At 36.8% G+C, this 20,547-nt stretch overlaps 1 protein-coding gene and 1 long non-coding RNA gene across 5 annotated transcripts; both read right to left on the bottom strand.

Moving 5' to 3' along the window:
* Positions 1-2,122: 2,122 nt before the first annotated feature.
* On the bottom strand, positions 2,123-2,588 carry LOC114160076 (uncharacterized). The gene is made up of 2 exons (XR_003598711.1): positions 2,504-2,588; positions 2,123-2,420 (listed from the first exon to the last, which is right to left on the bottom strand). It is a non-coding gene; the product is annotated as an uncharacterized LOC114160076 (long non-coding RNA).
* An 8,024-nt stretch (positions 2,589-10,612) lies between these two features.
* tmc6a (transmembrane channel-like 6a) lies at positions 10,613-19,357 on the bottom strand. 4 transcript variants are annotated; one of them, XM_028042472.1, is made up of 21 exons: positions 19,138-19,357; positions 18,963-19,040; positions 18,519-18,643; positions 18,323-18,445; positions 18,101-18,244; positions 17,849-17,999; positions 16,985-17,072; positions 16,643-16,894; positions 16,388-16,545; positions 16,149-16,293; positions 14,641-14,784; positions 14,061-14,215; positions 12,653-12,743; positions 12,373-12,470; positions 12,184-12,279; positions 12,031-12,106; positions 11,801-11,934; positions 11,427-11,603; positions 11,262-11,340; positions 10,793-10,912; positions 10,613-10,710 (listed from the first exon to the last, which is right to left on the bottom strand). In XM_028042472.1, exons 2-20 carry the CDS (start codon positions 19,016-19,018, stop codon positions 10,826-10,828), a joined length of 2,379 nt encoding a protein of 792 aa, XP_027898273.1. In that variant the 5' UTR covers positions 19,019-19,040; positions 19,138-19,357; the 3' UTR covers positions 10,613-10,710; positions 10,793-10,825. The 4 variants fall into 4 exon arrangements, with proteins under 4 accessions (XP_027898273.1, XP_027898272.1, XP_027898274.1 ...); XM_028042471.1 differs by having other exon boundaries at positions 18,963-19,357; XM_028042473.1 differs by having other exon boundaries at positions 14,061-14,212; positions 18,963-19,357.
* Positions 19,358-20,547: the final 1,190 nt, after the last annotated feature.

Below are 20,547 nucleotides of genomic sequence, written 5' to 3'. Positions count from 1 at the left end.
ATTCTTGATCTTTGATCAAATCAAAACACAAATGGTTATAGAATCATTTCTGTAGATAAATCAGGACAAAATGATAGAAAAAAGGTAAAATAAAATGTGGGTTTGACTCCACCTGGCACATTGTGACACATCCAAAAGGTTTAAAATAGGCAGCTACATAATCTTCATTTATATAGGGATCCAGGTCTGTGATGAACAAGCCATGATCCTGTTAAATGACAGAAAAACAATCAAACTTAAAGATCCCAAAAATATTTAGCATTAAAATGATCCATGTAGCATCAAAGGTTGCTTACCAAATCATAGAATTTGGACAAGACAGCCCGGTATTTCTTTGGGAGCTCTATGTACATTCTTTCTTTAGGTGCTCTCTCACCGATATCTGAAATAAATAGAATTCATCATCCTTTAATATTCTTTTTACCAAGAAAAAAATTCAGGCAAGAAACCTACATAAATTAGAAGTTAAAATCATGAATGGAAGTTTTCCCTTACCAGAGGCCATTATCCAGATGCAGATGTGAGACAAATGGAAAGAAAAACTATGCCCAACAAGTGGACGAAGCCTGATTTATACTTTTTGAAATGAGTATATTTCCTTATACGTAGGAGGAGAAAGTTTCCTCCTACTTTTAGTTTTGTTTTAATCTCAAGTTCAAAAGAAAAATGCTTTCAAACAGATCATGTCACAACACCAGTTAAGCAGCCAGGGGAAAACCTTAAACAGGTGATTACTACTGTTGAACAGTTATAAACATATTTTTTTTTGTTTCATGACATCTGATATGGTAAAAAAGAAATGGAGAAAAAAAAGAAAATATTCCGTGGAGGATATGTTACATAAGTTTATTTGCCCTGAAGTTTTCAGTGAAATTCACTTTGAGATTATATAAAAACAGTCAAAACATGACTGACAGTTGTTAATTTTATATTATTTACTATAGTATTTTTTGCAACCCATTTTTGCTAATATGAGAGCTTTTAGTTTTCTGCACTAAATATTCCATTAATATTCACAAGTTTAAGCAAACAGAGGGATAACAACAGTAAAGTATATCTATTTTATGAATTTTGGCATGTTTGATGAAAACGATTATCACAAATGATGGGACATCATTAAGGACTGACTACCTGTCCATAATGTGCCCAAACACTTGCCCAAAAGCGCTTAAGATGACACCGAAGGCATGTTATAGGGAGTTGCTACCAACCCCTTATTTGAAGTAGATATATCTCAGCGAGATTGTAGAAAAACAAAGCAATCCTCAGAGTGGTGCAAAGTAACAGCCAAACAGATTTTCTCCTTCCCAATTTAACAGACGTCAACATTTTAAAATAACTCAGATAGGACTGTTTCTAGGGGAAACACTAATAGTAACTTCATAAAACCTCTCTACAAAAAATAAATCCCAATTATCCCTTTTTTAATTTGAGATCATTTTTGTAGTTCAAATGAATGTGTTGGGTACTATATAAATTAGATATATGTGAAACATTTTTGTTGCCACAGTTATAAAAGTCCTTATGTTTTGCAGACAGAGATTGTTTAGTAAAAGGTTTTCAACACCCACTTCTCTGTTCTAAAGCTTCCAAATAAAAGCCTTCCAGTCATTCCAGATTTCTATCAGACACTTTAAGCTCTATTTAGTTCTCTTCTACGCATTTTAGCGTGGCATTGATCAGCAATGATAAACTAAAGAAATTCTTAGTAAAAATATTTTGTTCTTTTGAAGATAAATGACTCATCTCAGGAAAAAGGCCATCAATTATTTGACAGTGCATGCTTTAAAATGTTGTAGAATTTTAAGTAAAGATTTGTAATGTGTAGAATTCAACCTACTCTCTTGTTCTTTGCCCGAATTACAAACAGAAATATTTAAAGCTGTGTTGTAGTAAATAGGTTGACATTTATCGAGTGACTGGATCTGCAGTTTTTGTTTTTCCGCCAGGCTGACAGGAAAATTTTCCTTCATGAAAATTAATGAAGTGATACCAATATATGATTTTCTGTAGAAATCTGCAAACACCATCTCTGGACTATTTCTAGAAAGACAACATCACAGCTCAGAGAATTACTCCTGTGGACTATTGTGTAAAGCCCCATGGCACATTTGGAGAATTATAATATGCGGTAAAATTTTATTTTTGCATTTTACAAACAAAAACTTTAAAGTGAATCTAAAATTACATAGTATACAAAGTATTTTATTTAGAATAGTCAATGGATGCAGAAGAGTTCAAGCTGTTGTAAATTAATCAAATATCACAAAGTATATCAAAACTTCACAAAGCATGTTGCTGCTTTTCCTGTTTTTTTTCTACGGTATTTATGAGGGAAGTTCTCAGTGTCTAGACATCTCAGTGCTGATAACACTATTTAATGACAAGCGTGCATGACAACATGGAGGTATCATCTTCCTCTGAAAAGAAAACAAATTCGAAATACATGACAGTTATCAGTGCAATTTGCCATTTCTTTAGTAATGATGGGTGCTGCACTTACCAGAAAGGTTTTCAAGAAGGAAGTGAACCCAGTTCACCTTTGTCTCTTACTAGAATTTGGATTATTTTCCTCATACCAATACTGCAGTTGGATTATGAGGAATCCTTTCTGAATACAGAGAAAACAATATTTAGGTCAACTCACATTTTACTGGTGTCTTGCTTTTTTCACAAGCTAAAGTCTCCAAATGTTGAGCTAAAATAGAGCTAGGAATTCAATGTTAAAATCCAAGACTAATATTTTCAAAAAATAGTTTCAGCCCTTTAATCCAGACTCAAACTAGATTAAAAGCAAGGCTTAACTTACATTGTCAATTTGCTTCCAACAAATCCCTTTGTTGAGATTTATGAGATAAATCAACACAAAATAGCTCATAATGGTGAATTTAAAGGAAAATATATTGTTTTCTTTCTTTTGTTTTTCTCAGACTCCAACACGCTGGTCAGGATTTACTTACTCTAGACCAAAGTAGGGTTTCACTTACATCGTCAATTTGCTTTTCTATCCGTCTGATGATTCTCCTTTGGCCATCTACTGCCTGAATACGGAAATATATCAACAGTCTGAAAACGAGAGAAAAATATTAAAAGCATTAAACCACATCAGGCAAATTACATAATCTGGGTTAGTTACGATTATGAGGACCTACAGAAATAGGCCAGAGGGCATGAACAAGAAGATCGGGTTATCTGTGAAAGCATTGTAAGCTCGAATGAGCCAAGAAAGAATTTGGTGATGGTCCTTCATCCTCTCAGCCCACAGCTTCACGGATTCTAACTTACTGGTTAGGTTCCTGAAAGGGCCACATCCTGATGATGGTTTGATTCTGTAAAGGACAGAGATTCTGAGAGATTATGGTCAAGACACATAATATACAATATTCACTTCCAAAATAGTTTTTATGTTTTTTTTTCACAGAAAAAACATGAACAGTCACGGGTCCCCTCTGGGTTTTATGCCACAGACATGTGAAACGGCAAAATTTCCTTGAGCCTGGAGGCAGAAAATGGGAAATCAGTCTAAGGCAGGTCTGTTAATGATCTGATTTCAAATGTATTACAATCACCAAGTCAGCGTTTGTCCATATACCAGTGTTACGACCCGGCTCGGCCAGGGGAAAGGGAAGTAACATTAAATGGGGGCTCGTCCGGGATCTATTTAATACAATCCCGTGGCTACAGTTTAGGGAAATTTGTTTGTCTTTTCTGCCTGGAGGTGCTGCTGTAAAGTTTGCGTTGTTAGTTCGGAAATGGCTCAGTTTAATATTGACCAGTTCTTGGAACAGCCTTCTCTTGAAAAACTTGCATCTTGTCGTAAAGCTGATTTAGCTGAGATTGCAAGTTACTTTTCCATTTCCTATTCCAAGCAACTGCTGAAGAAGGAACTAAGGGATCTAATTGTGAATAAACTGGTTGAGTTGAATGTGTTATCTTTGCCTTCACAGATTCCAATCTCATCTGCTCTACCAACTGTTGCTGTGCCTGCTGCAGAGATGGAATCTGCTGGCCCCTCAAACCTTGCAGAGAGGCCTCAGGAGCTAACACCAGAGGGGGACCTGAAGATGGTTGGTGGGATTCAGACTCCTGTCACACTTCCTAGGTTTGATCCCCTCTTGGCTTCCTCTGGATCTGTTGGGTCCAAAGTTGATGCTCGCCTGAAGGTTCGTCTTGCCAGATTGCAAGTTGAGGCTGAGGCTGAGGAGAAAGCACAACTCAGGCAATATCAGCTTGAAATTAAACGGTTGGAAATTGAGGCTGAAAAAGCTATAAAGCTTCGACAGCTAGAGCTTGAGTATAAGGCCAGATATCCAGTTCAAACAACCAGTGAGAGCCCTACTAGTAGTTCTAGTGGGCCCTCTTTTATTAGACCCTTTGATGTTACCAAGTATGTCTCTTTAGTACCTGAGTTTCGAGAGACAGAGATCGATTCTTACTTCTCTGCTTTTGAGCGAATAGCACAGGCTTTACAGTGGCCACCTGACGTTTGGTCTTTGCTTCTACAGTGCAAAATCTATGGTAAAGCTCAAGAGGTTGTAGCCGCCCTTCCTCTTTCAGACACCCAAAAGTATGATGTGGTTAAAGCTGCCATTTTGAAAGCGTATGAGCTTGTTCCTGAGGCTTACCGGCAAAAATTTAGGTCTTTTACGAAAAGCCCCTCTCAGACCTATGTAGAGTTCGCCAGAGAAAAGGGAAGTCTCTTTGACCGTTGGTGTGCTTCAAGTAAGGTGACAAATTTTGATACTCTGAGAGAACTTGTTCTAATGGAAGAGTTCAAAAATTGTCTACCTGAACGTGTTGTTGTTCACTTGAATGAGCAAAAGGTAAACTCACTGTCTTCTGCTGCTGTGTTAGCTGAGGAGTATGTGCTTACACATAAGTCTACCTTTCAGTCCGTGCTCAATAAAAGTGTGTCTATAAAGTCAGCTGTTGAACAACCCAAATCAACTCCTCAAAAGAATGACAAGGAGTGTTTCTATTGTCACAAAACGGGTCATCTCATTGCTAATTGTTTAGCCTTGAAACAAAAAGAACTTAACCAAGCAAAAATAGACTTTCAGAAAAGGGTACACAAATCAAACTACAAATCTCTAACAGAGAATCAAAGATACCACACAGGGACAAAGTGAGTGACACAAGCTATCCAAGCTAACAAAGGTTATCAAAGCTATCAAAACAAGTTTACAGCAGTCAAACCCCTAACAAAGTGGCAAGCTGTCTAAACAAAGAAACAGCCGCCGCCTTCTCCCAGGATTTCCTTGGTTCTTAAAGGGGGGCCTCAACAGTGATTGGTGGAGCCGGCAATTGATGACCCAATCACGGTAGGCCTCAGGATGTGGCACAGGACAAGCAGGGCAGCACCTACTTCCAGGTGGAGACAATCTGATTAGCCACTGAAAAACAACAAACACAGAAAAAGGCCATTGGCCATAACAACGAGTTCCAGAACATTTCGAGCAATGTCAAAAACTGGCTTTCTGTTCTTTCTTAAGATTTTTTGGGAGAAAATCCTGGTGGGTAGACAGCATGTTGTGAATGAAAGTCATTTCCTCCAGGTGAAAACATTACAATGTATTTACATGACTCATGAAGCTCAGATTTGGCTCCATACAAACTGGCCTAGAAAAGTGTAAAGCACTGTAAAGATGAAGTCCATCAGGAGCAGGCGATAAAGTTCCTGCCCCACAAAATTCTCCCAGCACTACGCAGACACACAAAGAAGAAAAATCTATTTGCTTTTTTAAGAAGTTCAAAAATAAAACAGCACGAGTGTTAATGAGATCACCTGCTGTCAATGTGGGGAAAGAACCAAATATTTTTTTATGCTATAACTGTGTGGTGTCACATTGACAGGTTTAAGAATGAGGAGGCTAATAACCTTTGAAACTTGAGGGTCTGGTTCCTCAGCAATTTTTCCAAGCCAGTGGTAACACAGTATGATAACAAGGCTGATCTTCAGCAGCAGGTTCCTGTGAATTCAAGACGGAAACAACATTTCCATTTAACAATGTTCCTGCATCTGTGACCAAAATAAAATAACATTATACATCCTTTTGCAGTAAGAATATATTTATTATCCGGTTTAAGATTACAGTTATAATTTACGTGAAGATATTTGCTCAGGTACTCATGCAAATAAACTTTTTCAGACTGTCGCAATAAAATAAGAGTCCAAAGCACAACATAATAGTACAGTGGAAGAAAAATGATTCATTGTTTCTAAAATGTTTTAAAATATATTTTAAAAAGAAAGACAGAAAAAAATACTAAAGCTACAACTCACATTAGTGAGAATGTGAGTGGCAATTTGCAGCTCGCATTCTCACTAAGACCAGGAAGATTTACCACCAGGAAATTGTGCTCTGACTTCCTGTAGCTCAGAAAAGAGATTCTGAAGCACTGTTATTAGTTTATAAATCATTGAATGGTTTAGCACCAAAATACATTAAAGGTCTGCTGTTGTATCAACCTTCCAGACCTTTCAGGTATTCTGGTTGTGGTCTGCTCTGCATCCCCCAAACCAGAACGAAACATAGAAACAGCATTCAGTTTCTATGCACCACAAATTTGGAACAAACTTCCAGAAAACTGCTAAACAGCTGAAACACTGAGTTCCTTTAAATCAAGACTAAAACTCACCTGTTTAGGAATATTTTTGGACCATAACAAATGAAGAATTGACCAATATATTCAACTTGTATTGATTTTGATATTGATTTGCACTATCCAAAATGTAATATGCATCACTGGTTTCTATGTTGACTGCATGTTTATTTTAGGACTTTTATTTTTGTGTTTTTATGATGCCTTGCTGCAATACAAATAAGCTTAACTGATTAAATACTGCGTCTCACCTGAAGATGGAGACATAAACACGTGTGATGGCCGAATTATTGCTTCTCAATCCAAGCACAGAACTTGAAGATCTCATGCAGCAGCAGGTTGAATCCAGACACCACTGCAGCCATGAACAGCAATTCAATATTCTGTAGCACTTTACTGATGGTCTCCTGTACAAGAAGGAGAATAATTCACAGTAAGGAGCATAAAGTTCAGAGCAGCTTGTGATGGGGACAAAACAAGAATACAGTAAACTTCAACTTATATTTCTGACTAATACTTTTATGGTCCATCTAAATTCCCATTTAATGATACACCGAAACATTGTGAAGACTTCTTAGAAGAAGTCATAGTCATAATTTAATTGAAGATATCTGAAATGTGTATTTCAGATAGTCGCTAATTCATTGTAGATATATTGAATTGAAGTCTCCATACAACTCAATTGTAAATCTGACGTCATTTCGACTAGTCAGAATATAATTATGGATATCTAAAAAGCTAAAACGTCTAGTCATAAAAAAAGAGAGATATCTGGAATGCCAGCGCGGCACAACCGTATCTCTATTAAAACAGCTTGCCATAAGTTTCCTGTTTCTGACATTAAACGTCTGTTGCTAATATTTGTTCCTTATATTTAAACAGATTTTGCTCCATAAATTGCTGTTGTTGCATGACATATCAAAAAAATTATTTACTTTGAGTAATGATTCACAAGAGTTAATTTTTATTAGTTTATTGACAATCACTTTGATTACAAAAAATAAAAACACAATATTTTCAATTTAATTTATATACATTTAAATAATACAAAAAATTGCACATGTTAGAAAAAAAAAATGTGGCTCAAAAATGCAGTTATTTTTCACAGCAGAGTTGTGTGATGATCTGATTTGTGTATTTAGTAAGACATAGGAATTTGGCTTGTACAATTTGCAAATGCACACTTTATATTTTATTCATCTATCATTGACAATGATATATTTGGACAAAATATTTCTCAAAAATACACAGGCATATCAAAGCAAAATGTGAGAAAGCCTTATGAAGAAAATGTGTCATGTCTCCATAACACATATAACAGATGTGATGGCAAATTAGGAAGAGTTTAGATGTTATTTTGAGAACATTCCTCATTGTTAAAGTCTGCAAGTCTTCTCGAGTTTCCCTATTTATCTCAAAACTAATTGGTTTGTTTATTCTTATCATCTTCATCTAACCACTGAGGGTCTTCCAGTCTGTAGCCCAGATCCATTGGACGGCGAAGTAAAGGTTGAATTTGCACTTGAGTGGGCACACCGTCTGACTAGCCTTCGACCTACAAGATAAATTTGTATATTAGCTGACAAGGTGATAGATGAAAAATGCATATTTTGCTCACATATGTAAAATGAATTACACCTCACCTTTGGACTGACAACCCGTCTCACTTTACATTCTGTCCCTCCTATAAAGTGAGGACCAGCCCAGTCTGCTAGGTCTGCTTCAGCTTCGGTGGAAAACCTCACATAGGCCAGTCTATCCTTTGAAGAACTGGGACTATTCTTGATCTTTGATCAAATCAAAACACAAATGGTTATAGAATCATTTCTGTAGATAAATCAGGACAAAATGATAGAAAAAAGGTAAAATAAAATGTGGGTTTGACTCCACCTGGCACATTGTGACACATCCAAAAGGTTTAAAATAGGCAGCTACATAATCTTCATTTATATAGGGATCCAGGTCTGTGATGAACAAGCCATGATCCTGTTAAATGACAGAAAAACAATCAAACTTAAAGATCCCAAAAATATTTAGCATTAAAATGATCCATGTAGCATCAAAAGTTGCTTACCAAATCATAGAATTTGGACAAGACAGCCCGGTATTTCTTTGGGAGCTCAATGAACATTCTTTCTTTAGGTGCTCTCTCACCGATATCTGAAATAAATAGAATTCATCATCCTTTTTTAATATTCTTTTTACCAAGAAAAAAATTCAGGCAAAAAAACCCTACATAAATTAGAAGTTAAAATCATGAATGGAAGTTTTCCCTTACCAGAGGCCATTATCCAGATGCAGATGTGAGACAAATGGAAAGAAAAACTATGCCCAACAAGTGGACGAAGCCTCATTTATACTTTTTGAAATGAGTATATTTCCTTATACGTAGGAGGAGAAAGTTTCCTCCTTCTTTTAGTTTCGTTTTAATCTCAAGTTCAAAAGAAAAATGCTTTCAAACAGATCAATGTCACAAAACCAGTTAAGCAGCCAGGGGAAAACCTTAAACAGGTGATTACTACTGTTGAACAGTTATAAACATATTTTTTTTTGTTTCACGACATCTGATGCGGTAAACAGGAAATGGAGAAAAAAAAGAAAATATTCCATGGAGGATATGTTACATAAATTTATTTGCCCTGAAGTTTTCAGTGAAATTCACTATGAGATTATATAAAAACAGTCAAAACATGACTGACAGTTGTTAATTTTATATTATTGACTGTAGTATTTTTTGCAACCCATTTTTTGCTAATATGAGAGCTTTTAGTTTTCTGCACTAAATATTCCATAACAATTCACAAGTTCAAGCAAACATAGAGGGATAACAACAGTAAAGCATATCTATTCTATGAATTTTGGCATGTTTGATGAAAACGATTATCACAAATGATGGGACATCATTAAGGACTGACTACCTGTCCATAATGTGCCCAAACACTTGCCCAAAAGCGCTTGAGATGACACCGAAGGCATGTTATAGGGAGTTGCTACCAACCCCTTATTTGAAGTAGATATATCTCAGCGAGATTGTAGAAAAACAAAGCAATCCTCAGAGTGGTGCAAAGTAACAGCCAGACAGATTATCTCCTCCAAAATATGACAGAGGTCAACATTTTAAAATAACTCAGACAAATAGGACTATTTCTACGGGAAATATTAATAGTAACTTCATAAAACCTCACTACAAAACATAAATCCCAATTATCCCTTTTTTAACTTGAGATAATTTCTGTAGTGCAAATGAATGTGTTGGTACTATATAAATTAGATATATGTGAAACATTTTTGTTGCCACTGTTACAAAAGTCCATATGTTTTGCAGACAGAGATTGTTTAGTAAAAGGTTTTCAACACCCACTTCTCTGTTCTAAAGCTTCCAAATAAAAGCCTTCCAGTCATTCCGGATTTCTATCAGACACTTTAAGCTCTATTTAGTTCTCTTCTACGCATTTTAGCGTGGCATTGATCAGCAATGATAAACTAAAGAAATTCTCAGTAAAAATATTTTGTTCTTTTGAAGATAAATGACTCATCTCAGGAAAAAGGCCAGCAATTACTTGACAGTGCATGCTTTAAAATCTTGTAGAATTTTAAGTAAAGATTTGTAATGTGTAGAATTGTTTTTCCACCAGGCCGACAGGAAAATTTTCCTTCATGAAAAATAATGAAGTTATACCAATATATGATTTTCTGCAGAAACCTGCAAACACCATCTCTGGAATATTTCTAGAAAGACAACATCACAGCTCAGAGAATTTCTCCTGTGGACTATTGTGTAAAGCCCCATGACACATTTGGAGAATTATAATATGAGGGTAAAATTTTATTTTTGCATTTTACAAACAAAAACTTTAAAGTGAATCTAAAATTACATAGTATACAAAGTATTTTATTTAGAATAGTGAAAGGATGCAGAAGAGTTCAGCCTGTTGTAAATTAATCAAATATCACAAAGTATATCAAAACTTCACAAAGCATGTTGCTGCTTTTCCTGGTTTTTTTCTACGGTATTTATGAGGGAAGTTCTCAGTGTCTAGACATCTCAGTGATGATAACACTATTTAATGACAAGCGTGCATGACAACATGGAGGTATCATCTTCCTCTGAAAAGAAAACAAATTCAAAATACATGACAGTTATCAGTGCAATTTGCCATTTTTTAGTAGTGATGGGTGCTGCAATTACCAGAAAGGTTTCCAAGAAGGAAGTGAACCCAGTTCACCTTTGTCTCTTACTAGAATTTGGATTATTTTCCTCATACCAATACTGCAGTTGGGTGATGAGGAATTTTTTGTCTTTACCTTCCTGAATACAGAGAAAACAATATTTAGGTCAACTCACATTTTACTGGTGTCTTGCTTTTATCACAATCTAAAGTCTCCATATGTTGAGCTAAAATAGAGCTAGGAATTCAATGTTGAAATCCAAGACTAATATTTTCAAAATATAGTTTCGGTCTTTTAATCTAGACTTAAACTAGATAAAAAGCAAGGCTTAACTTACATTGTCAATTTGCTTCCAACAAATCCCTTTGTTGAGATTTATGAGATAAATCAACACAAAATAGCTCATAATGGTGAAGTGAAAGGAAAATATATTGTTTTATTTCTTTTGTTTTTCTCAGACTCCAACACACTGGTCAGGATTTACTTACATCGTCAATTTGCTTTTCTAACCGTCTGATGATTCTCCTTTGGCCATCTACTACCTGAATACGGAAATATATCAACAGTCTGAAAACGGGAGAAAAATATTAAAAACATTAGACCACATCAGGCAAATTACATAATCTGGGTTAGTTATGATTATGAGGACCTACAAAAATAGGCCAGAGGGCATGAACAAGAAGATCGGGTTATCTGTGAAAGCATTGTAAGCTCGAATGAGCCAAGAAAGAATTTGGTGATGGTCCTTCATCCTCTCAGCCCACAGCATCACGGATTCTAACATACTGGTTAGGTTCCTGAAAGGGCCACATCCTGATGATGGTTTGATTCTGTAAAGGACAGAGATTCTGAGACATTATGGTCAAGACACATAATATACAATATTCACTTCCAAAATAGTTTTCATGTTTTTTGACAGAATAAACATGAAAACATTCACGGGTCTCCTCTGGGTTTCATGCCACTGCTATGTAAAACGGCAATATTTCCTGTGAGCAGCATATTCAAGAAGTAACATGGCACTCACATCCAAACTGTATACGCAACAAAAACAGCAGCACCAAGAAATGAGGGGAAGAACAAGAGAGTAATGAATGCTGTTGTCATGTGAGTTGCCCTCCAGGGCTTTTTAGATGCCTGACAGTTGAGCATCAGGCTGTTCTGTGGAGACAAAAACAGAAAGATAAGAGAAAGTAAGTCATCTGGATATTTATGTGTGCTTTATGGAAATGATTCAATGACATATGCTTTGCCAACCTTCTTCATGTAAAACAGCACAAACAGTTTTGCAATTTGGACAGCGGGGAGGAGAGGAGCAAACAACACTCCAAGCCTGGAGGCAGAAAATGGGAAATCAGTCTAAGGCAGGTCTGTTAATGATCTGATCAATTTCAAATGTATTACAATCACCAAGTCAGCGTTTGTCCATATATAAGTTCCAGAACATTTCGAGCAATGTCAAACACTGGCTTTCTGTTCTTTCTTAATATCTTTTGGGAGAAAATCCTGGTGGGTAGACAGCATGTTGTGAATGAAAGTCATTTCCTCCTGGTGAAAACATTACAATGTATTTACATGACTCATGAAGCTCAGATTTACCTCCATACAAACTGGCCTAGAAAAGTGTAAAGCACTGTAAAGATGAAGTCCATCAGGAGCAGGCGATAAAGTTCCTGCCCCACAAAATTCTCCCAGCACTATGCAGACACACAAAGAAGAAAAATCTATTTGCTTTTTTAAGAAGTTCAAAAAAAAAAAAAAAACGAACGAGTGTTAATGAGATCACCTGCTGTCAATGTGGGGAAAGAACCAAATATTTTTTTATGCTATAACTGTGTGGTGTCACATTGACAGGTTTAAGAATGAGGAGGCTAATAACCTTTGAAACTTGAGGGTCTTGTTCCACAGCAATTTTTCCAAGCCAGTGGTAACACAGTATGATAACAAGGCTGATCTTCAGCAGCAGGTTCCTGTGAATTCAAGACGGAAACAACATTTCCATTTAACAATGTTCCTGCATCTGTGACCAAAATAAAATAACATTATACATCCTTTTGCAGTAAGAATATATTTATCATCCGGTTTAAGATTACAGTTATAATTTACGTGAAGATATTTGCTCAGGTACTCATGCAAATAAACTTTTTCAGACTGTCGCAATAAAATAAGAGTCCAAAGCACAACATAATAGTACAGTGGAAGGAAAATAATTCATTGTTTCTAAAATGTTTTAAAATATATTTTAGAAAGGAAGAAACAAAGAAACAAAGAGAGAAAGAAACACTAAAGCTACAACTCACATTAGTGAGAATGTGAGTGGCAAGTTGCAGCTCGCATTCTCACTAAGACCAGGAAGATTTACCATCAGGAAATTGTGCTCTGACTTCCTGTAGCTCAGAAAATGAATTTTGAAGCACTGTTATTAGTTTGTAAATCATTGAATGGTTTAGCACCAAAATCCATTAAAGGTCTGTTTTAAATAAGACCTTTCAGGTCTGCATCCCCCGAACCAGAACGAAATATGGAGAAACTTCATTCAGCTTCTATGCAGCACAAATCTGGAATGAACTACCAGAAAACTGCTAAACAGCTGAAACACTGAGTTCCTTTCTCTGAGCTGCTACATATACACTGTCCTCCTCGAGCTCTTAGATCAGCGAGCCAAATGAACCTGGAGGTGCCGAGGACTTCCAGGAGGCAGAGAGGAGACAGGGCGTTTGCTGTTGCAGCTCCCAAACTTTGGAATTCTTTACCTATGTTGGTAAAACAGGCCCCTTCTTTAGCAATTTTTAAATCTGCTCTTAAGACTTACCTTTTTCGGTTGGCCTTTGATTCGGTTTGAGATGCTGCTTTTCTGTATTTATCTGGGTATGTTTATGTATTATATAGAGTGTTTTACGTCACTACATTGTTGGTTTTGATGTGTTTTAATTTTGTTTTTATTTGTTTAATTTTGTGATTGTACAGCACTTTGGTCAGTGGTACTGTTTTAAAGTGCTATATAAATAAACTTGCCTTGCCTTGCCTTGCCTTTAAATCAAGACTAAACACTCACCTGTTTAGAAATGTTTTTGGACCATAACAAATGAAGAACTGACCAATATATTCAACTTGTATTGATTTTCATATTGATTTGCACTATCCAAAATGTAATATGCATCACTGGTTTCTATGTTGACTGCATGTTTATTTTAGAACTTTTATTTTAGTGTTTTTATGATGTAAAGCACTTTCAGCTGCCTTGCTGCAATACAAATAAGCTTAACTGATTAAATACTGCCTCTCACCTGAAGATAGAGACATAAACACGTGTGCTGGGCGAGTTATGCTTCTCCATCCAAGCACAGAAATTGAAGATCCCAGGCAGCAGCAGGTTGAAGCCAGACACCACTGCAGCCATGAACAGCAAATCAAGATTCTGAAGCACTTTACTGATGGTCTTCTGTAGAAGAAGGAGAATAATTCACAGTAAGGAGCATAAAGTTCAGAGCAACTTGTGATGGGGACAAAATAAGAATACATAAAATTCAACTTTTATTTCCAACTTAGTTCTTTTATTGTCCATCTAAATTCCCATTTAATGATACACTGAAACATTGCAAAGACTTCTTAGAAGGAAGCTACATATGTATTTATAAAATGCTGTCTCGAGTGTAATAAATGTCACATGGGAAATCCGTACCCTGCATTTGATGGTAAAATTGATGGTGTTAAAAAGTACTTCTGATAATAACACATGGCAGAAGAGAAAAGCAGAACTAAATCAATGTGACAGGAAGTCTTTTCTGTATGCCTCAGTGGTGAGGAGACTCAAGGGAGTTCTCATGTACGCTTGAAATCTGTCAAGTCTCTGACTTTTCCTCTAACCTTTGAAAGAAAGTAGACACCCAAGGCACTGAAGAAGATGCTGGCTAGGCAAATGAACCATGCTGCCACATGCACAAGGAAGTTGCAGAACCGCTGCATGAGAGTCCTTTCCTCTTCTCTGCTGGTCAGCTCAGAAAGCTGCTCCTGTTGGAAGAGCAGTCTGCTTGAGGTGGCGCTGATAACTAGTGATTAAATGTTAACCACCGTTATCAGTGGTGTTTAACAGTTTTACTCTCACACATATAGACACGAGAAAAAGGATCTTTACATTAGTGTCAGTACAGTCAAAGAGGAAATAAAATACTACACCCCAACTGTATTTGCAGGATTCAAGAGGGGAAATAATTTAATGAATTGAGCAGTACAGGGGACACTACCTCCATCAAAACAGAAGCTTCAATATTCAGTTGGTCTGGAGAGAACTGTTGTGTGATGACACGATGCCAAGAAGGACATCAGCAATACCTAATCGCCTTAGATATGATCGCTAGATTGTTAGAGAAATGATTGCTGCTGCATGTCAATATGGTAAGGATTAAAACTTAAAGTCAGAGTGATCACTAATGCGAAGAAAACACTAAAGTTGGCATTCATTTCAGACGTGGGTGTCCTGGTACATTTACCTCGATGTCAATTTTTTTAAAAAGCTACATCTTTTAGGTAGTATGATAGAGACGAAAACATTTTTGTTTGTAAATGAAGTTTTCAAAGTTGCAAATGGGCCACAAGATCCTTACCAGTGACAAAAGAGACTAAAGTTGAGATGTTTGGTCATAGTATGGGAAAAACTCAAAAAGCATATTAGCACAAATACATTTTATAGCCATCAAACACGTGTGGAGGAGGAATTATTGGAGCTTGTTTTGTAGCTATATGACTGAATCTTTGTCAGTGAGTAAATTGTGAACTTCGCTGTGCACTGCCTTGTAGAATTTTTCACCATCTTTGGATTTATTCACATTGCCACTGTAAACTCAAATGCATTTTGTTTGGATCTTCTGAGTCAAAGTAGTGGATAAAGGCTAGATGAAGGCTAGGCTAGGTTGTTGCTCCCCATTTTGCAACAACTGACACGGCTGTCATGTGAAAAAAGGAAACCTTCTGTCCAATCAAAGTCCAGACCCCAACCTGTTTAAAATGCAGTAAATTTTGCAAGGATAGGATAAAACTCCTTTGCAAAGATTGATAAAGTTATACAGAAAATGACCACTCAAACTTAACTCTTCTAAATTTGATTCTTGTGCTGTGTACAAATTATGTAAACCTTAGGGTGAAACCATTCCCAAACAAGATGCTGACCAAATTTATCTCACACAAAACACCATGCTTGATCTTTTGCTCCTGCAAAAGAGCAAGACAAAACCAGAGGTGTGAAAACAAATGCATAAGAAATTTCCTGTGTTAGAATTACTTTCACTGAATTAATCTAATAGTCTTAGCAAGAAAACAAGCTCAGACAGCAAGTATAAATTTGTTGTTACAAACGTACTAATAAAATGATTGCATACTTTGAGCCGAGTGCTGATCTTCTCAGACTGAAGTCTGATGGACGGCTTTTTGGTGACTTTAAAGTCCCAGGAGCAGAAAACGTTTTCTGACAGATTCCCGTCTGACTTGAACACCTGAAAGCTTTTCCCAAAAGACTTGGACATGCTGCAAGGAGGAAAATGACTGTTACATACACACAACTGATGAAAAAAAAAAAAAAAAAAAGCAAAATATCTTAAAGTGAATATTGTATACCAACCTGTACACCAGAATAATGCAGATAATAAAGAAGGAAATTGTGATGGTAAAAAAATAGGCAGTTGGTATGCAATAAGGTACCATAGATGTTATGCTCGTAGTTTTAATCGTGATGTTTGAGTAGTAACCATAAAACATCAAGCTCCGAGAAAGGTAACCCTGCCAAAGATGAAACATTGAGACAAGTTTCAGATCAAATTTGTAAAATAGGATCTATAGAAACAAATAATCTAGTAATTTAGTACAACCAACTCACCATGCCCGTGAAAATTTCAATCCAAGAGAAAGACTTGCCATGGGAATCAGGTGGAGGGTGGATGGCTTGAGGAAGAACCAGAAACAAGAAGGTAGTAATGAAGAAAAGCAGGTTGATGAACAGGAGCGTTCGGAGAAAAGTGAAGTAGGAGAGAACTCCAGTTCCATAACGTCCACTCAGTTTTTTCATGGATGAGTTCCACAACTTGAGAGAGGTAGAAAATCGGGGGGTATATCTGCAATGGCGCCACATCTTTGAGGAAGCAAACAAACCACAAGTAAGTGATCAATAGCCAATAAACAGTTCAAACCTTATAGGAGCAGTAAATCTTTTTAAACCTACCCTTGAAAGGTACATGCATGGAAGATTATGACAAGGGAAGTTCCTGTTGATGACCGAATTCTTAGCTAAAGGGCTAAAAAAATGCTTCCTTGTGAAAACAGATAAGTAGAAATAGGTTACTCCAAATGTTGGCAAAAAGCACACAACTTTTTATTCAAACTCCAAAATTAGCGTGTTCAGACCTGGTATCAACAAGTGCCATAATAGCTTCATTAAACAGCAGCCTTTCAAAATTAAATCCCATTCTAGAGGCCTAAAGAGTTTTCATTTTTGTTATGCGATTGGATTTCTGTAAACAAGCAATAGATCACATGTGCTTCATGAGAAGGACAGTGAGGGCCTGTAAATAACAGAAGTGATTTTACAACCTGGTGAGCATGCCAAATTTACTCAGACACAAAAAGAATTCAAAACCTACAAATACCGCCCCCCCCCCCCAAAACAAACTCTCTCTCTCTACTAAATAATATCCAATAATGAAAACATCCTTTACTTTAAAAAGAGCTTCCTTTTTAACTTAGAATTCTAGCCACTAAAACTACGAAAAAATTAAAGCTGTTGATGACGATTCCATGCAAAAGCTCAATTATTGGAGGTTAGCTGATCTTGTTTATACATCTTTTAAAAAGAGAATCCTAGGTAATGCAGCTGTTCAAGGGGAGTCATTTCAGAAAAGTAAATTTATTTTTAGGAGATCCTTGGTACACATTCATCCACACTTCGCCTCATTAGTTACATCCAAATGCGATTTGTGGGAAGCTATCCCAACGTTTAGGACAATGGTCACGCCCGGTTTAAAAACTGTCTGATTGGATTGCTCAGGATATTTGTCCCATATGTGAATGGGATCTTTGTTCCATTTACCTGATTTCCATCTTGTCCGCCAGGCTGAGTGGCATGGCTCGCAGCTTACGCAAGCCTTCACTCTCAGAGAGGCCTCGGAGATCTGACACCAGCTGCTCCTTATTGGTTTCAGTGCACCACAAGCCTGAACCAGCCAAATTATTTGCTCCGTCTGTGGATATCATCAATATAGAAACAGTTTCACCTCGGCCTGAGAGTGCGAGTGCTGCCTGTTTATACCTTCCATTTGGTCAATTCATATCTTCTGTTTACCTTCAGTACTAATTTCCTCAAACTCTGGTGATGTGATATCATCCTGGGTCACTCTGGGGATGTGGAGGGAGACACGGGACGAGGTCTGGTGCGTCGGTAGTGCACATGTTTCTCGCACAGCCATGCCTGCAGAACTATGTAACCCTGTGAAAGTAAGGAAAGAAACCGTAAATATCTCAGTTGTGTAGATTAAAAATTGTCAAAAAGTGGGCTTTATCTAACCAATTTTACGACTGGGCATGGAGGAGAGTACCCTCCTTGTAGCGGCTGACCAGTTGTTTCTTTGCAAAGATCTCATTCGGCATCCATTATATGATTCTTCGCTGCTGCTTGTTGACTCGCTGTCTGAAAAACATCATTTATTTTATTGGTATTTTAAACAATATTCTGAGTTGAAAACTTTGGTTGGAGTGAATACCAGATGTGTCTGAGTTTTTTGTGAACATTTCCATCTGTATGTCTCCAGGATTGCCCTGAACATTACATGCTGGTTCTTTGAAGAGTTGGAAAGGGTCCTGACTGGGTCCACTTTCGCCAAGATTTCTGCAAGCGAGTGGAAATAACACTGAGTAAATATCCCACAGTCTTTCAGCAAAGCCCTCCTGGATAACTTTCAATAATAGAGAATTTTGATTTCACTAAACTGAATTACGCCTTTAAATTAGCTTAATCCTTTGATGCTTCAATTCTGAAAAGGAGGAAAGGCTTTAAATACTGCAAGATTTTAAAGAAACATTACCTTTTGCTTAATGTCTACTTAAATTTGAGTAAAAACATTTAATACTGTTTAACATTGAATATATTCTAAAAAAAAAATTAAAATAATTCACATCACATGGAAAGAAAAAAAAACAAAACTTACTCATAGTCATAATCCTCTTCATAAATGTTGACGCTGAAGCTCCCACCGTTTGCCATGGTTGATGCTGATCACCGTTTTCTGTGAAACTTACACTGGCTTAGTCCACGTCAACCGCATATAGCTGCTAGGGGTAGTAAATTATCAGAGACACTGAAAATAGATAACCAAAGCTTACCAGTTCCTTTTCTTATCATGCAAAGCTGCTTAAGGAGCAAGAAAGAGTAAAAGGTTCTGTTTCTTCCTGGAATATGCACAGAATAAATGCTTCTCTCAGGCTTTTGTATTTGCATGGGCTTCAATGTCTCACACCAATAAGTAATATGTCAAAAAGGAAAGACTTAATAAACTGGTCAAAGGGCAGAAACATTAAACAAAAGACAAAGCTACACTTCCTCTTTCTCTCTTACAGCTGCAGCTTATCTGCAATTAGTGTATGCTTGCATCTTTGACATGTTCTGTGCAGAGGAAACGACAGAAAAACAAGTTAATATAAAATTGGTCATATTTTTTAATTAGAATGGGGTCTCTTATATCTCTGCAGGTTTCTGTATGTCAAATATAAAGAGATTAACATTTTGTTTTTGAAGTGGCACATTTGATTTTATAATTTTGATGATTTCTATGATTCTGGCATTAAACAGGTTTGTTTAAAGTTTGAACTTTACTCAGTAATTTATGAATAAACTGATTGGGTCCTCCACCGCGACATGTTGTGGTAGTGCTAATATTATCACTAATAATATTGATAACTGTATGCAAAAATGATGACAATATATGCTTTTTTTTTTAAAATCCAATCACATACTTTATATCTTTGTTGGTTTGTTTCCCCTTGCATTCTGAAATTCCTTCGAATCTGCTGCAATGCCTTCATACCTGAGTGCACACTGCCATCCAGTGGTCAAAATCTAGAACTGCAATTTACTTTATCACGCCAAAAGGACAAAGACCAAAATGTTATACAGCACATACCACGTGTCCATGCCAGGTTATGGGCACATGATCTTCAGCAGTTATTAGGTGAGGTCAGGAGTAGGATGCACCCTGGACAGATTGCCAATAAATCTGGCAACACAGAGACACGCAATCATACACACCCACCCACGCACACGCACACCCCCCCCACGCGTACCCCCACACACATAATGGACAATTTAGAATGTCCACACAATCTGTTTTGTAACACACATGCAGAAAGGCCTCAGGCTGGACCCCCGAACCTTCTTGCTACAAGCCAATAGTGTACAATTATATCACATGATATTCAATCGTAATATTAGATTAGATTTTATGGGCGGCGCAGTTGTGGCACCCTCCTGTGTTCTTCACATAGTAAGCAGTGTAAAAAAAAAAAGGAGTGGGGGGGAGTGGGCAACGCACCACAAGTGGTTGAAGAAGTTAAGGAAGCCAAAGGTCGATGCTAAAGGTCGACCTTTGTGCTAAAGTCCTATTGCACTGTTAAATGCAAAAGTGCTTTTGCACTGTTTATTGATTCCTGGAAACATTTATTGATATTTAGACTTTCCTATATTGAAAAATAAGTATAGATTAATTACAAAGATTTTTATCCGTGAATGTTTTTTGT

The sequence above is a fragment of the Xiphophorus couchianus genome, chromosome 16 (genome assembly GCF_001444195.1).
Source record: "Xiphophorus couchianus chromosome 16, X_couchianus-1.0, whole genome shotgun sequence".
Taxonomy (NCBI): domain Eukaryota; kingdom Metazoa; phylum Chordata; class Actinopteri; order Cyprinodontiformes; family Poeciliidae; genus Xiphophorus; species Xiphophorus couchianus.
Note: the sequence above shows the minus strand (reverse complement) of the source record. Positions and strands in the feature narration are given on the sequence as shown.

Excerpts from the sequence above, each read along its gene's own strand:
- tmc6a (XM_028042471.1), bottom strand. The coding sequence starts at position 19,018 with ATGGCAAACGGTGGGAGCTTCAGCGTCAACATTTATGAAGAGGATTAT. Across the intron at positions 14,785-16,148 it reads AGATCAGCACTCGGCTCAAA|GAGCAGCTTTCTGAGCTGAC; the intron begins GTATGCAATCAT and ends CTCTTCCAACAG. Across the intron at positions 12,471-12,652 it reads AAGACCCTCAAGTTTCAAAG|TGCTGGGAGAATTTTGTGGG; the intron begins GTTATTAGCCTC and ends GTGTCTGCATAG.